Raw genomic sequence first — 17,374 nt, 5'->3', positions numbered from 1 at the left:
GTCAAGCTTCCAAAATAGGCCTTGGGTGGATGCTCAGGATGAAAACATGATCTTCACACAACCGCGGGTCTTGTAATGTGACATGAGAGAGGTATGCTCTGCCCACTTATATAGTTTAAATACCGCGCTTGATTAGTCTCCAGCTGTTCTGTAAGATTCCAGATTACATTTGGCTCCTAAAGCATCACAGTACACTTCGAAAACTTCCACACCACTGCTTACATGAGATAGTAATACGTTCCCTAAGAACTAATTATTATTAAAACACAATGTTATGAACTTCCACTGAATCTTAACAGAGACAATATTATACAGTAATGCAATTTCAAGATTGTTTAACAATAAATTACACTGTCATATAGCAATATATGTTGTCTTATCGGGTTGATAAGACGCCAAATGTATACGTAACGATGTTAATATAGTTGATACCTCATATAATATCCCCACTGTGTATATACATGCAGCCTTGTCAAGATTGTTTGACATGATCTCTGGTGACGCTTAAACAAACTGCTTTATAGGTGACGTTACTGGCAGTTAGCATTTGCTGCCTTATGAAGAACTGTGCTATAACAGACAATACGTCTTGTGTGATGCCTCACCTGCCACGCTATAATGGTTGCCTCACATGATACCTTTAAAGTTGATATCAGCTTCCATGGCTGTCATTGTCTCACATGATAAATTTAAGGTTGATGATATTAGCTGCCACGACTGTCATTGTCTTATATGATATATTTATGGTTCATATTAGTTTCGATGATTGTCATTATCTGACATGCTATATTAATAATTGATATTAGTTGTCACGACTGTCATTATCTCATATGATATCATTAAAGTTGATATTGGCTGCCACGACTGTCATCGTCTTATATGATATATTAAAAGGTGATATTAGCTGCCACGTCTGTCATTATCTCATATGATATCATTAAAGTTGATATTAGCTGCCACGACTGTCATTGTCTTACATGATATATTAATAGTTGATATTAGCTGCCACGATTGTCATCGTCTTATATGATATATTAAAGGTGATATTAGTTGCAAAGGCTGCCTTTATCTCATATGATATCTTTAAAGTTGATATTCGCTGCCACGACTGTCATTGTCTATCATGATAAATTTAAGGTTGATGACATTAGTTGCCACGGCTGTTATTGTCTCACGTGAAATCTCCAACATTGATATTTGCTTCAACAGCCGTAATTGTTTCTTATGGTTTCTTCAACGATGAAGCTTGCCTTGTCCTCACAACATTTTCTGCATTTAAATAACATTATTTCTAGTATTCTATAACAACAGCAGAGAAAAGATATGTTCCGTCTTGATTATGGAACATTAAACATTAACGGCCGGGCAAAAGAAAGCGTACACTTAAAACTTTGATTTGACCAAAATATTACACACTTTATCACAACGTTACCGATATCTCAAGCTGAAACCAGCCGCCAAAACACGGCAACCTCAAGGTACAAAACACAACTTTGATACCCGGATCAAGACTCACCATCGAATTTCAATTTATTGATTTGGTTGGGGTTCTTTTCATTTTGAGCCATCATCGAACATGTGTGTATATCCTTTCTTTTGTCCGGCAGTGTACATTACTATAACAACAACACGCATGACTATGCATCCATTCACTACAGACACGGGTGACTCTGACAGTTACTGCGGTGCACCTATCACAGGAACGAGATGCTAATGGAAGGTCGCAACGGGCGGTGAATATAAGGTAATGTATAGAAAGTCCAGGATACTATGATGATAACGAATTTAAAACATACAGGTGAAGTTCTTATGCAAAGACACATGATATCATCCTCGATTATCCAGTGTATAATATCTGCATGATATTATGATAAGTACCCTGGAACAATCCGCTGTCATTGCTTTCGTTTTGAGCCTGATTGGAATAATACGACGCTAAATTAGTCGTCCAATCATGTATCTCTCACGTGCGAGAGAAATCCTGTGCTAAGTTAGAGACACAAGAGATGAAGCTGATGAGGTCACTTCCGAAGCAGAGCTATGTGTGGCGAATCGGTCAAAGATATTTATCATATTAGCATGCAGATAATTGAGGATGTTATGCTATAGGGCATAATATTGTGTAAAATGGCACTATACATTTAACATCTTATGCATTAAGAGTAAATTATTGAATATACGAACTATGCCATGAACGCTTTTACTGTTCCAGCTATTATTTTAGCACACATTGGACACGTGTCCACACGTTCAGCGCAGGTGGCGCACGTTACAAGGTGGCCGCACGGAAGAAATACAACGCTAACTTCCGCTGTTTGACACAGTCGACATGTGACCTGCGCGCGCAGCTTCCTGTTTTCAGTTTTAACAGGACTAGACAAAGCAGTGACGGTTGTTTGTCCTGATCTCTTCTCACGGGGCAAACCACGAGCTATGTAACTACATGTATGTTCGGATGTTTGACTGACGCCTTGTTTGGTCATACATTCCCTTTCTTCGGATTCCAATGACACGCTATCATTAAACATTTGTGTAACATTATTTATTGGGCATGTCATTTCCTCGTTAGCTGCTAACGGTTTGACCAATGAGGACGCCCAGCTCTCCTCTTTTGCAGATCCACTCTTTACGTCTTCGTGATGTGCTCCTGCAGATGCGCATGCGTTGTTGGAGTTCCGGTTTTGGTTATCTGAACCCGCCCCGCCCATCTTAGCGTCATCTGTTTCTTTCTCTCCGACGTGTCCTTCTGTTGCGGATTCTATGTGGGTGGCCGCTGTAACTTGTCCCGTCAACGCTCTGGTGTTCTGGTTACTTGAGGCCTCAATCGGGGAAACTCCTTGTGCCAGTTCAGGCTTCCTAGTTGCAACTCCGAGTTGGTTCAGGTCTGTCTTGTTGATGAACTGACAGTGTTCCGAGTATCTCTGATGTTCGGCCACAGGATCATGTTCTTCCTCCCAGTCTCTCAGAGTTATCCCACACTGGAAACACGTGACCCGGTCAGCTGACCCGATGTAAAAGAAGCCAGCTGCTGCCAACTCCTCGGGAGTTTTGGGCACATATCTTCTCGGCCAATCAACGAAGGAGTCAAGACGAGTTTTAAGAAGTTCGTATCCCGGATGTTTTGGCTCTGTTTCATGTCCCTTAGCCTTCACATGTCGTGCATGTTTCGTCCCTTCCATTTGCTTGTTCTTGTATTCAAAATTCCTACCAAAAACAGTAATGTTAAATATGTATAACGATTGTCATGTCGATGATGCGGGGACATATATAGTGACATAAAACTACAATTCTTTAAGAAATTAAAATGTGTAAATCGTTTTGCAAACGAGTTGGCAAAAATGTGGTAGAGCTCCTCTGACATTAACTTTCATTACAAGAGGTGTTAAATACTTGTGCCGGTTAATACACCTTCGCCCAGATTGACTTCCATATCAGTGCCATATACTAGTGCCATATTAGTGTTAACTGCATTGGATGGTTCTGGCAGGGCCACCTTGGCCACACACATTAAGAATATTCTATTCAACTTTAGGTTGTTGTTTTTTTTATCTATATTCAAACACAGCCATTTTGACAAATTAATCTACAACAAACCTTGTGCAGTGAAGTCAACAATCTATCAACATTTATATTCTTATAAACAAGTCAAATTCCTTTTTAAATATTGAAAGTTATTTGAATGATTTTATGCCTCTTCTGGCTGTAAATACTGGAAGATCCCATGACATATGCTTTGATGAAAGACTTTGTTCAGATTGTCCCCTTAGAGGAAAACATTACATTTAAAATACATATTCACGTTGTTTACACCTATATATGATTAATTGTATCTACTAATCCTAGTACATTGCGTTGGTCAATATTATTCTGTATACGAATTATTATGGTCCAAAGGCCATATACTAAATAAAACTGTCTGTCTGTCAAAAAACACCTTTCTTGATATAGGTGAAGAATAATGGTAGTCACAGTGATATAAATAAAGGATTAGGCATTAATAAGGAAAGCCGTACATTTAATCGATATCGTGTTTCCTGATGCAGATGGTCTATCATAAGCATATTTCTCTTAAACACAGGAGTACAGACACCACACACTGCAGCGTTATTAAATTATCTGTATGTGTGTATATGTGTATGTGTTACAATGTGTAAAATCAGTCAATGTGTAAAATGACTGAAAGTTTCACGTTGGCAATTATGCTAGGATATCTTGGATGAATTGGAAAAGGAATTAGAATTGAATGGAATAGCACAAACTTATAAAAAAAAATAAGAGGCCTAGAAAGACCTGAAAATATGGATATATAGATACATGAAAGGAGCTTTTTAAACTAAGTATATGACGATAACCATGAACAGAGGAGTTATTACATGTATCCCGAAGCCCAATAGAAACAGACGCCTGCTGACAAACTGGAGACCAGTATAGTTATTAAATACTTTGTACAAGATAAGTGCTTGCATAATAAATAGAATTAAACAAACTCTAAATGTAGAATTCATGATAATCAGACCGGATATATTCCTGGTAGATACATAAGTGAAAATGTTAGGCTATTGTATGATATTTTGTTAGAAACGAAAAGGCAAAAGAAGCTAGGTTTATTACTATTAGTAGACTTTGAAAAAGCATTCGATTCAGTTTCCAAGCGTTAAATAATGTTGGTGTTTGAAAAAATTGGATTCAATAAAAATATTCCAATATGGGTCAGAATTCTTATTTCAAGTGCCACTTCTTGTATTATACAAAATGGACACCTATCAACGTTTTTTGAAAACAAAATGGACTGTTGACAAGGAGATCCACTTTCACCCTATTCATTTGTATTTGTAGCTGAGATATTATGAGTTACTGTGAAAAGGACAATAACAATTTATATTACCTTAAAATACACAGAACATAAACAAGGACAGTTTGCCGACGATACTGAATTATTTCTAATCGGCACTGATGCCTCCCTTAACGAAGCCATAAGCACGTTATACAAGTTTTACAAAATGTATGGACTAAAAATAAATATCGTTAAAACTAAGGCAATATGGATAGAATCCTTACACTAAAAGAGAATTGTTGAACATGAAACTCGCCGACAACGATACCTGCTCATTCTGTGGAATAGCAAAAGAAAAAATAAATACCATGTTTATCTGGAATGCACAATTGTCAACAACTTTTTGCAAGATTTAAAACAATTCTCAAGTAATGTACAAGGACATATTGTTCAATTTACTAACAAAGAAGTTCCTTTTGGAGAACTTAATAAGAACTTTCTAAATCCTATTGTGATAGCAGCAAAAAGATACATTTATGTTATGAGTATAAAAGGGTTAAAGCCCTACTCCTCCAAGTTTATAACAAATATTAATCACTTCGAAGAGTTTTTTGCCAGAAGAATCAATACATCGCTTCAACGCGAAATGGGGAAATTTAACTGATGCATTCAATCCCCACACATAACCCCTTATACTTATATGTTCATATTTAAGAAATCCACTGCAACCCATTGGGTTACTATGTTATCACATTCGTCTAATTTTAGAGTTTTCTTTCATTCTTGTCATTTTCAGTCACTGGGTGATGAAATAGAGTATGAAAATATTTGGAATTCGTTATCACTATGTAATAAAAGGAAAAATAATTGTAAAATGAACATTTCAGTAATTTAACACATAGACTGTAACATATACATGTAATGGCATAGTGTTAATTTAGATGTAGCAAAAACGGAAACGGGTCATACCTCATACAAACCCCTCTGATATGATTCAAGATAGCTTGTTTTAGTTACCTTATTATTCGCCCCCGTGCTATGCATACATGTCATATATTTGGATATTGCATGAATGTAAGCGGCAAATTCAGGAACCTGTAGAGTATGGAGACGACAGTACCAGTGGGCAGATCTTTCTAACTTTCACTTTCATTTTCGCCGAATCGATGTCTTGATATGTGAATAGACTTCCCAGAAAGGTGACGTGAGCTTGCATATAGCGCACATGCAGTACAATGACGCGTGTATCCAGAGCGGAGTCGATTTCATCTGTTACAGACTTACATATAACACAGTCCGTTTCCAAGAGTGTAATACCACGGGCATCCGAAATTCTGATAAAAATATATACTGGCATCCGACGTTTATTTCTAGATCTATGTAACGGGGAAGATTTCATATGCATATGAAAATTATCAGTCAACATTATAAGAGTAAAATTGTTATATTTGAAGGTAAAAGGTAAAATTTGTATACAGTAAAAATAAACTTGAAGTGATTCCAATAACAGGTATGAAGCTTCATGGGAACCGGTTTCTCTTGAGTGCAATCGAAGGTTTGTCAGGAAATGTCTCAAAGCCTTCCATGTATTGGTTCCATCGATTTTCCTATATGGCTGCAAATTATGGGGATATGGTAATGTCTAAGTCACTGAGAAATGACCACTTAAGGTTTTTTTAATGGCAACAAGACTTATGAATAGTACCCAAAACTTCATGATTTTTGGCGAATATAGATGCATATTCCTCTATTAAAAATTCAGAACTTGTAATCATAGATTTCGGATAGAAACCCTAAGATGGAAACAAATCGCTAGTCTGAGAGAATATCGAACGTGCCACATATTTACTTCCCTGCAGTTGTTGATGAGTACCATTATATATTTAAATGGGAATATACATCCCTGGATATTCTTCTAATACGTTCCCGAAAACACATTTGGCAAGACTATTTTCCTTCAGCAGCTCTAAACACTTGGGAAACTTCTGTAAATATACCACCATATTAATAAATGAGTTCTAAATCCCTTCATCCTGATGTTATTTGAAATATGCAATGCATTATATACCAGTATGTATTTCATGTGAATTAAAATTGTAATCTTGTGCCACCTTGGGTGTTTGTTTTTGTAAATAAATGAATCTGAATCTGTCAACAACAGACACTTACACTGCCATCACTGATTTTCAGTGATCCATTCATATACTTCCCACCACTAAATACCTTTTACGTCGAACCTAATCTGTTTGAGCAGATAATCGAGGCTGATGATTTTCGGGTGTTTACGTTTCATATATACAAATATCTTCCTTTTTTCATACTGCGTGCCATCTTACTTATAGTTCAATTTCAATCTTCAGAAGTGATAGAAAATGTACTGGGTATCAGAATTCCCAGGTTTCAAAGTGTTCATGGATATTATAAATTATTAATCCAATAGCTTCCAACTTCCTTCTGTATTGAAATCCTGAGCCCCGCAGGGATTCCGGGACTCCAGTACCTCATGTTCGCCTGAAATTTGTGACCGTTACGCCGCTTCCAGCAATATCCAGCAATATTCCAGCAATATCACGGTGGGGGACGCCACAAACAAGAAACAATAGCAATAGAATATATAGCAGCCCGTCGTTAGGGGAAAGCGGACTCCTTTCTGTTTACATGCGGGCATTTTTATGATAATTCTATCAATTTTAGCTATTATACTTTAAACCTTCACATTTAGTGCATTATATATTCCTTTGTTAACGTTTGTGTTAACATTAAAGCGTTGTACCGGAAACATATGTACTGGTCCATTCGTTTATATCGGTTGTAAGTGTCAAGTTTCTATTTTGACATGACATGTGCGACAAAGATACCAAAAAGTGGAAACTTTTCCGCATAATAAATTCGTTATGGTGTCTTTAGTTGCCGTGTACGGTGTCATATTAGGTTAGCAGAAAAACATTTTCCATTAAACTAATATGACACCGTATACGGCAACTAAAGACACCATAACTAATAGTATCATGTTCCTTGTGTGTAGGGCATTGCCTTCAGTTGGGTGTGCTTGTCATAGGAGCCGACAAATGTGATTTGGATTGTTACAATGAATGAGCTGGATGATTGGTTGGCTTTATGCCCTGAGGGCGTATCAACCACTGTTCTATTTATAATATTGATATATCTATAATATTGCTGATTGTGATGTAACACAACACTCACTCGCTCTCATAGCATGCGTTTTAGCACACGGGTGCATATTTCATGAATGCGACCAGTGTATAAATATATATATATATATATGTGTGTTTTATTTATTCACTTGTTTGTTGTTTAACGCCGCACTCAGCAATATTCCAGCTATATGACGGCGATCTCTAAATAATCGAGTCTGGACCAGACAATCTACTGATTGATAACATGAGCATCGATCCACGCAATTGAGATACGATGATATGCATAATCCAAGTCAGCGAGCCTGGCCACCCGAACCCGTTAGTCGCCTTTTACGACAAGCATAGTCTCCTTTTACGGCAAGCATAGGTTGCTGAAGACCAATTCTACCCCGGATCTTCAAGGGTCGTCTATATGTGTAAATGCACTGATCAAGCATAGGAACTACATGTTTGCAAGGGCGTTCAAAATGTTTAGCCGATAGATACCGTTGAGGTGCAGAGTTGCTGATAAAGAGTCGTGGCTAAGCTGTGCATTCGTAACGCCATCAACGGATGGATCAATGTGTGCACAAATGCATTGTTAAAGAATTTCAACAAAACAACAACTAAGATATGTGATTACCTTACTGCAAAAGTCCTACACATTCGCTTTGCTGCATTGGGGAAATAAAACGTTGTGGTGCGGGTGACCTTGGACTTCTTGTATGAAATCCTGATCACGTGGCGGACTTCCCGAGATGAGTTGGAAGTTGATTTGAATGTGATTGGGAATGCCCGTGCATAACATGTTTAAACAGGTACTATTGCTTGCTATCATCCATTCAGTAACTACAAAGCAAGTACAACCAGAGTCAGGATCAGAGTACAATTGTCTTGAGCATATTTGAACTGTTACGACAAATAAATACAGCGTATGCATATCAACGCTTCGGTGAATATATGCAATTTGAATGCACACAGAGTCATAAACAGAAATTTAAATTCTATATTTAGTTACACAACATTCAAACAGTTCAACAGTTAACGTGAAGATTCGGGTTAGAATTGGTCATCAGCAACCAATGCTTGTCGTAAGAGGTGACTGACCGGATCAGGTGGTCAGGCTCGTTGACTCGGTTTATGCATGTAATCGTATGCATATTACGTACGTCGATGCCCATGATGTCAGTCAATGGACTGTCTGGCCCGGACTCGATTATTTACGCACCACCGTCACATAGCTGGAATATTGTTGAGTGCGGCGTTAAACAACAAACAAACAAGGTTTGTTTCCAATGAGATATCATTCACGTTATTCATCGCGTAACATTAAATGCACGATTGGAAGAAGATACTGTTGTCACTGTCCATTTGCTTCAGAATAATTTTGAATACAATTTTCAAATATTCGCATCACGTGAGCCAAGCCAAGCGATAACCCCGGGTGTAGTTGACCTTCATACCGGCAGGGGCTATTTCCCTGAGCTGTAGTTATTATTAGCACAATGGGAAATTCCCCACATTTGTTGTCACATGCAATTTAAAGATTAGGATTGAATCTATCCTATAATAATTGTGCGGGTCACTTTTTAATTTATATACAATATGTTACTCTATTTTCAAGCAAATGTTATGATTCAAATTCAACATCACAAAACTGAGTAATATTTCATTTCTCAAAACGGCCTGATTCATACTATATTGTTGTACAAAATGTATACACTGCAGATTATGAATACAATGGGATGCTTTCTTATGAATTTAAATATATATAGGACAAAACAACGTTTAATTCACACCCCGTTCTTCACTCTCATAACACTAACATTCCTGACAAAACATTTCATTCAGCACAAAGCACAGACAACAGGTTTGGTTGTATTTTGTCTATTTAGTTCAATCAATGATTCATAAACACATTCTCATGAAACAGTTAATCCAGACTCCATTATTTACAGACCGCTGGAATATTCCTGAGTGCGGCTTTAAACAACAAACAAACAAAAAGTATTACTTTATTCAGTTGGCGGTTGAAAAACCTATAAACCGTGTACTTTGCAAAGTGAGTCCAAAATGGCGGAAGGTGGCCGGTGAAAATGCAAACACGCTTTGCTTTGTATCATTGTGTCGGTGTGGGGGACATCTGACAATATGCGAAATAGCAGTGTAAGGGCCAGGCAGACTTTTAACTAGTCCTCGACCATGGCCGTGGAATATATTTATTTTATGAAAAATAATAATCTAGAAATGCATACAAAAGTAAGTCTAGCCAGCTCAAGCTAGCTCTATTCTGAAATCAGCATAGGGAATTTTTTTTTAATTTTTAGAGTCAAGAAGGATATTGTGTAATATAAGATTTCAGAGACTAAATGTTAGTCTAACTCTTAACGAACGTGATGCCTCACTGAGTTACTGCGCTGGCCCGATTAGACACCGGGACGAGTGAACCCGGGAACCAGTCCAGATGCCGCGTACACTGGAGTTGCTTCCCTTCGATAACTCCGCTCGATTGCCGCGAAAGGGGATCATTGACACTTTCTGTAGGCAATTGTTTTAAGCCTACATTGTAGTTATGCCACTGCCTAAAAGCAAGTTTCAGTTGGAACTATATTATCGGTTGTCACTGTTAATCTGACTAAGCACTGACCTTATTGACCCATAAATTAAGGAAAACTTGCAATGTCCGTTTGCTGTCCGTTTGGGTGGATGGTACAGGGATGGGCGGTCGGGTTGGGGATTCTGGGCGAGTGAAAGAGAGGGAGAGATCTAGAGGCCCCGATCTAGAGGCCCCACAGCTTGTATACGGAGATACAACCTATGGATCAGGTGTTACTACATATATACTTGTGACTACGGTGGCCCATAAGGGACATGGCGTCTGTTTTTGAATATTTTGATATTTCACTTACTGTTATCGTAACCTTTTGCAAATTAACACGATTTTTCATGAAAATATGTGATAAATCGTGTATAAAGAAGATATTGAATCGCTGAAAAGTGAAGCGAAAATGTCAAAAACTAAAATGAAAATGTCAAAAACAAAAACGAACATAAAAACAAAAGCGAAAATGCCAAAAACTAAAATGAAAATGTCTAAAACAAAAACGAACATGTCAAAAACAAAAGCGAAAATGTCAAAAACTAAAACGAAATGTCAAAAACAAAAACGAACATGTCAGAAACAAAAGCGAAAATGTCAAAAACTAAAATGAAAATGTCAAAAACTAAAATGAAAATACAGAAAACTGTTTCCACCGCGGTGGAAACAGTTTTCTGTATTTTCATTTTAGTTTTTGACATTTTCGCCTCACATTGCAGCGATTCAATAGCTACTTGAAAGAACATTTCCCATGTCTTCGGTTGTTTTTTTACATGATTTATCACATATTTGTATGAAAAATTGTGTTAATTTGCAAAAGGTTATGATAAAAGTAAGTGAAATATCAAAATATAGACAAACAGGCTCCATGTCCTTTATGGGCCACCGTATGTGACATAGTTAGCTGAAGATGACATGCACGAGAACAATTTGTGTCACTAAAGTCAAGCCAGAGTTGTATTGATAAGTAAGCCCGGATGCTTTTATATTGATCATGAATACATAGAAAGCGTGTTTCATTTTTTAATCGAAATATCACTGATAAGTCAATTTTTTAATAAACAAACTGTGTGCTGGGGAGAGAGTGCAGCATTTCATTTGAGTTTTAATACAACGTATTAGTACGCCGTCAATGGCTTTGACTTGAACGCTAAGTTCTCCCTCTGACTTTGTTACACTAGGTGAGTAAGAGGGGTCAGACGCCATTTATAAAGTTGTCAGTAGTGAATGGGAGTTTTAAAGGAAAGCTCAAAGTAATGTAGTTTGTTGATTTAGGTTTGTGAACCCCACGAACAGAAGGGAGCTGACCACCAATGATCATAATCCTGAGCCGAGAGTCGAAAATACAAATCACGGACCCACAACTCCGCACATGTCTTGGAGAGTTTATGACATTTTGTCATGTTTGGTGAACCAGCTTCACACAGTGATGCCGTATATATGCGGTCATGTGACCGCATGTAAACAATGACATGGTAAGCATGGCTAGAGGAGAAAAGAATAATACTGACTACACACATAGTCGCCTGAGCACCACGACTTTGTGTGTATGAAATATCACACGAAAGCTATGACAAGGTCAAACAAGAATGTGAATTTGAAAAGAACTAAACATTTCTTAAGTAGAAATAGACGCGTGTATACATCCCATGCTACATATACAGGAGTGTGACAAATTACGCAAGCCTCACCTTGTGCGGCACTTTTAGTAAACAAATTAAACATTACATCTTTTCATTTCATTACCTCTTTACATGTATGACATTGAGCTAATAGTCTCATGCTGTGAACATTGATTTATACTTGCGGATCCTATCCGCGCGGCGAGTACAGTTACATACAACTTACGGATCAGGTGTTACTTAATACAGGCCTGTGACATTGTCAGCTGAATACTGCATGGAAGTATACAGGAAGCCTAGATGTTTTATGTTTAATACATACGTCTTTCATATGTTTAATCCACATCTCTCGTCTCATAAGTCTACTTGTTTGTAAGTAAATACTTTGCCAGGTGTAGAAATGCAACATTTTGTCTTCATCGTTAATACAATGTGTGTTTACACCGTCAATGGCTGTGACATGACCCCACGGGTCAACCCACATCGCATTCATGAGTGAGTCTACTGGTTGTAGATTTACGTTTGTAGAAACCCACGAACAGGACCAACGATCATAATCCTCGGCTGAGAGTTGTAGAAACCCACGAACAGGACCAACGATCATAATCCTCGGCTGAGAGTTGTAGAAACCCACGAACAGGACCAACGATCATAATCCTCGGCTGAGAGTTGTAGAAACCCACGAACAGGACCAACGATCATAATCCTCGGCTGAGAGTTGTAGAAACCCACGAACAGGACCAACGATCATAATCCTCGGCTGAGAGTTGTAGAAACCCACGAACAGGACCAACGATCATAATCCTCGGCTAAGAGTTGTAGAAACCCACGAACAGGACCAACGATCATAATCCTCGGCTGAGAGTTGTAGAAACCCACGAACAGGACCAACGATCATAATCCTCGGCTGAGAGTTGTAGAAACCCACGAACAGGACCAACGATCATAATCCTCGGCTGAGAGTTGTAGAAACCCACGAACAGGACCAACGATCATAATCCTCGGCTGAGAGTTGTAGAAACCCACGAACAGGACCAACGATCATAATCCTCGGCTGAGAGTTGTAGAAACCCACGAACAGGACCAACGATCATAATCCTCGGCTGAGAGTTGTAGAAACCCACGAACAGGACCAACGATCATAATCCTCGGCTGAGAGTTGTAGAAACCCACGAACAGGACCAACGATCATAATCCTCGGCTAAGAGTTGTAGAAACCCACGAACAGGACCAACGATCATAATCCTCGGCTGAGAGTTGTAGAAACCCACGAACAGGACCAACGATCATAATCCTCGGCTGAGAGTTGTAGAAACCCACGAACAGGACCAACGATCATAATCCTCGGCTGAGAGTTGTAGAAACCCACGAACAGGACCAACGATCATAATCCTCGGCTGAGAGTTGTAGAAACCCACGAACAGGACCAACGATCATAATACTCGGCTGAGAGTTGTAGAAACCCACGAACAGGACCAACGATCATAATCCTCGGCTGAGAGTTGTAGAAACCCACGAACAGGACCAACGATCATAATCCTCGGCTGAGAGTTGTAGAAACCCACGAACAGGACCAACGATCATAATCCTCGGCTGAGAGTTGTACATACAACCGACGGATCCACAACCCGCACGAGCCTTGGAGAGAATGTAATAGCAATCAATTCTTGTATACAAGAACGTTAAAACCTCCACAACGATGACCTAGTTCATGAATTGTTTTACATTCAAAAGCAATCTCGATTTATGTTTCAGAAAAATGAGAACAAACGGAAAAAAAGGTAAAATGTCATTAATTCCACTATTGCTTGAACTAAATAAATTCAAGTATCCACAAACATACTGACAAAAAGTATAGAGCATTAATGGCATTGTTCTTTTTATTTGCTTCGAACGGCTATAAGAATGTTATCATGAAATAATCAACTTTGTTCAGAAGTGAATTCAGCACTAAGGGGTGTGACAAGGTTCATTGTATGCCATCATCTTCTATCTACAGAAGTTATAACAAAATCATTAAGTGTAGATACAGTATTGCAGCTTATTGATGTGGTCAGAATTGTATAGTGGTGATCAGTGAGTGCTGCCATGCAGGCTTGCCCTCATCTGGCCTACACCTCATCTGGCCTACACCTTATATCGCCTACACCTCATATGGCCTACACTAAATACAAATGGTTACTTCCACACCCCTGTTGTGCAGGATGGTACTGTCCATAAACCCTTTAATGATTTCATTCATTAATATGAATTAATTACCTGAGTACATGGGCCTTTGAACTAATGATGTAGTGCTAATGTTATAAAACATGAAGATGATGGATATAAATGTACAGTGCTATGATAATACATGTGTATTTATAATATTTGATGTTGTGAAAACATTTGAGTTGTGAAGATAAATGTACAGTGATGTGATAATACATGTGTATTTATGATATTTGATGTTGTGAAAATATTTGAGTTGTGAAGATGATCTCATATACAAAATGAAATTAAAGTATCAAAAGTCATTTACATTCTTTGCTATCTTGTTGGAAGAGTTCATTTTACTTAAGGGATAAGGGTACAAGTGTGATGTGCTCTCATCAATACATTTGTTTTGATAGTAGTGTAGGCGATATGAGGTGTAGGCCAGATGAGGACAGGCCGCCATGCATGTCACTGATCCATCACATAACGCGGATCCATCACATAACACGGATCAGGACGTCTCCCATAATTGGCACGTGTTTAACCAATAATATGTATATACCGACTCATTTTACAATGCGAATGACATTCAGACCTTGATCAGCAAAAGGGTAACATGCAGGCAGGTACAGAGTGGATATCTACCGTAACATAATGTCAGTGAACACTCCATCAAATCCCTGGAGAAGCTTCTGTGCGTTATGTGGATGTTGTTTATACAGTAAATATCAGGTAAGGAGAATTGTATAAAGTTGCATTGTTTTTTACGTGTCATTAGGGGGCGGGGGTGTACCCAAATGGTTGAAGCGTTAACTCACACTTCCGAAGACCCAGATTCAATTAATCTTAAGTAAAACATTCATTGTGTCCCGTCGTGATAAATTGTTTGTTTGTTGTTTTAAGTCTACCACTTTCTTTCTATATGACAGTGGCGTGTAAATAATAGACTCTAGGACAGACAAACCAGCGGTTTATGTCATGAGGTACGTCAAAGTCCCCGAGCCTGACCACTGGATCCAATGTAGTCACCATAGAGTATTGGGGACGTATTGGTGATAAAGCTGGAATATTGCTACTAAAACATACTCACTCACTGCTTGCTATATATTTTCACCTTTTTTCCTATAGAGATTGAAAAAGAATCTTTACTTAAACATGTATACATTTTCTAATAGTTTCCTATTTGTGGATTTTGGTTGAATACCTTTACGCATCGTAGATACATTACTGAACATCGATATTCATGATACTGAAGATGTAAATGGGGATGATTTTATCTTGTTCCAGTATGTTCTGCCTGACGAGGACTGGGTAGATATGTTGACAGAAGACCAGAGACGAGCATGTGTGACAGAAAGGACATTGTTTTTGGTGTCTCAACACGTCGGTGGGGGTTGGGAGGTGTTGGGCATGGAACTGGGGCTGCCCTATGTGTGTGTAGACAGGTGCGCGACATCTAGATCCTCACTTCAGATGCAGACGCTGGCCATGTTGAATACCTGGAGGCAACTGAAGGGCAGACATGCCACAATGGAAACGCTGATCACGGCTCTGCAGAGGAGTATCCCAGTGTGTACTGTGGACATGTTCGCAATCTTTGAAGACATCGGTGATAAGTGATGTGATCCCACATGTTACTTACTAGTTAGAAGCTCAAGGTATGCCATACCTAGGTGTATATAGTGTGTACTGATTACTAAAAGTGATCCGTGAAATGTGAGCGTGAACTTCAATTATAGTATATGTCACTGGAACATGCAACAGGGTCGAAATCACACAAAAAAGTGACATGTTAAAATACCGAGTTTGACGAATCCTTGTGTGCACGATGTTAGCATCAGGTAGCCTGTTCGAGGTGTGGACGTTGATCAAGCTATTTGGATTTCCAAATCACATTATAGGTGATCTGGGAACATCAGGATCTTCGAAGTCCTTGAGATACTAATTCATGTCTGATGACACTTCAGTGCGTGTGAGAGAGTGACAAACATTCCATCCAAGAAGGTACAAGTAGAAAAGGAAACGTTTTTACAGACTGTCAATGTTAGGGAGTTGGATGCTTTACAAATTACGAATTATGTTCATGAAGGACTGTCAAGGCAGCGTGTGAGAATACATACTGTTTTGAGAAGCAGTTTACTGTGATTGTCATCATGACCACTTCAACATAAGATGACAAAACATGAGTTAGCAGATCGGGGTTAGATCGGGGTTGTTTAACTACATGCCTGGGGTCCGCTAAAAACGAATTTTGCGGGAGTCTCGTCCGTCCAAGTAACATTTCCTGTTTACAAAGGGGAGCAATTCTCACCATCACTTCCGTTATATTTCACGGATTATTTGTGGCTAATAATTGTGTACATCCATGGGTTTGTTACTGACAAAGATAATTATTAGGGGGAACCTTGCATTTGAAACCACGATCACTAGGCTCTGGGATTAAGATGATGTGTGTAAGCAATGTGTCTGAGTTGACAGAACGGTATTTGACTTAAACATATTTTATTGCGGAAAACAAATGTATTAGGCACAAGTGACACACTGACGAGGGCTTCTCCTACACAGAACGGTAAGTAATAGGGGTGTCCACAAGGTAAAAATAATACCAATAATGCAAAGCACTGTTTGTATTCTGACAGCCCGTGGACGAGTAGTACGTTTCTACTCAACATTAAACGTCAATCAATTTTATTTATTTAAGGGTGAGACTGTATTTTATTTTTACTTTCCTACATTTTTAAAATGTTGTAAATATTTGCTGTAAATAGTTTCGGAGGGCTGTACCCAATATAGTTTGTCGATAAATATAATCATTTAATATGTTTTAAATAAACATATCCTGAATTTCAAATGAATATGTATAGTTATACCACTGAAAATTGTCTGAGCTCTATTAGAATCAGTTGTTTTTATTTATCGCATGCTTATCTCTGACAAGTGTTCAGTATCAGTTGTGTTAGATAGCATCACCACACCGGATTCATGAGTGGGTAAGATACTGGTTGTAGATTTACATCTGTGAAACCTACGAACAGGAGGGCGATGTTGA

The 17,374-nt window shown here is 38.5% G+C and overlaps 1 protein-coding gene across 7 annotated transcripts; it reads right to left on the bottom strand.

Moving 5' to 3' along the window:
* Positions 1–1,082: 1,082 nt before the first annotated feature.
* Positions 1,083–8,862, bottom strand: LOC124134107 (baculoviral IAP repeat-containing protein 7-like). Of its 7 annotated transcripts, none has more exons than XM_048399874.1 (3): positions 8,555–8,862; positions 5,059–5,111; positions 1,083–3,204 (listed from the first exon to the last, which is right to left on the bottom strand). In XM_048399874.1, the coding sequence occupies exons 2-3, from the start codon at positions 5,079–5,081 to the stop codon at positions 2,184–2,186; spliced, it is 1,044 nt and encodes a 347-aa protein (XP_048255831.1). In that variant the 5' UTR covers positions 5,082–5,111; positions 8,555–8,862; the 3' UTR covers positions 1,083–2,183. The 7 variants fall into 7 exon arrangements, with proteins under 7 accessions (XP_048255831.1, XP_048255821.1, XP_046354717.2 ...); XM_048399864.1 differs by having other exon boundaries at positions 5,103–5,111; XM_046498761.2 differs by lacking the exon at positions 8,555–8,862 and adding an exon at positions 5,792–6,088.
* Between the last annotated feature and the right edge of the window lie 8,512 nt (positions 8,863–17,374).

Source organism: Haliotis rufescens, unplaced genomic scaffold (genome assembly GCF_023055435.1).
Source record: "Haliotis rufescens isolate VD_foot unplaced genomic scaffold, xgHalRufe1.0.p SCAF_1, whole genome shotgun sequence".
NCBI classification, from domain to species: domain Eukaryota; kingdom Metazoa; phylum Mollusca; class Gastropoda; order Lepetellida; family Haliotidae; genus Haliotis; species Haliotis rufescens.
The sequence above is the reverse complement of the archived record's forward strand: the minus strand, read 5'-3'. Positions and strand labels throughout refer to the sequence as shown.

Coding starts and splice junctions, on each gene's coding strand:
- LOC124134107 (XM_046498761.2), bottom strand. CDS start 5,827: ATGACATGTATGCATAGCACGGGGGCGAATAATAAG. Junction 5,112..5,791: donor GCACGGGGGCGAATAATAAG/GTAACTAAAACA, acceptor GCTATTCCACAG/AATGAGCAGGTATCGTTGTC. Junction 3,205..5,058: donor TTCAACAATTCTCTTTTAGT/GTAAGGATTCTA, acceptor TGTTTTTGGTAG/GAATTTTGAATACAAGAACA.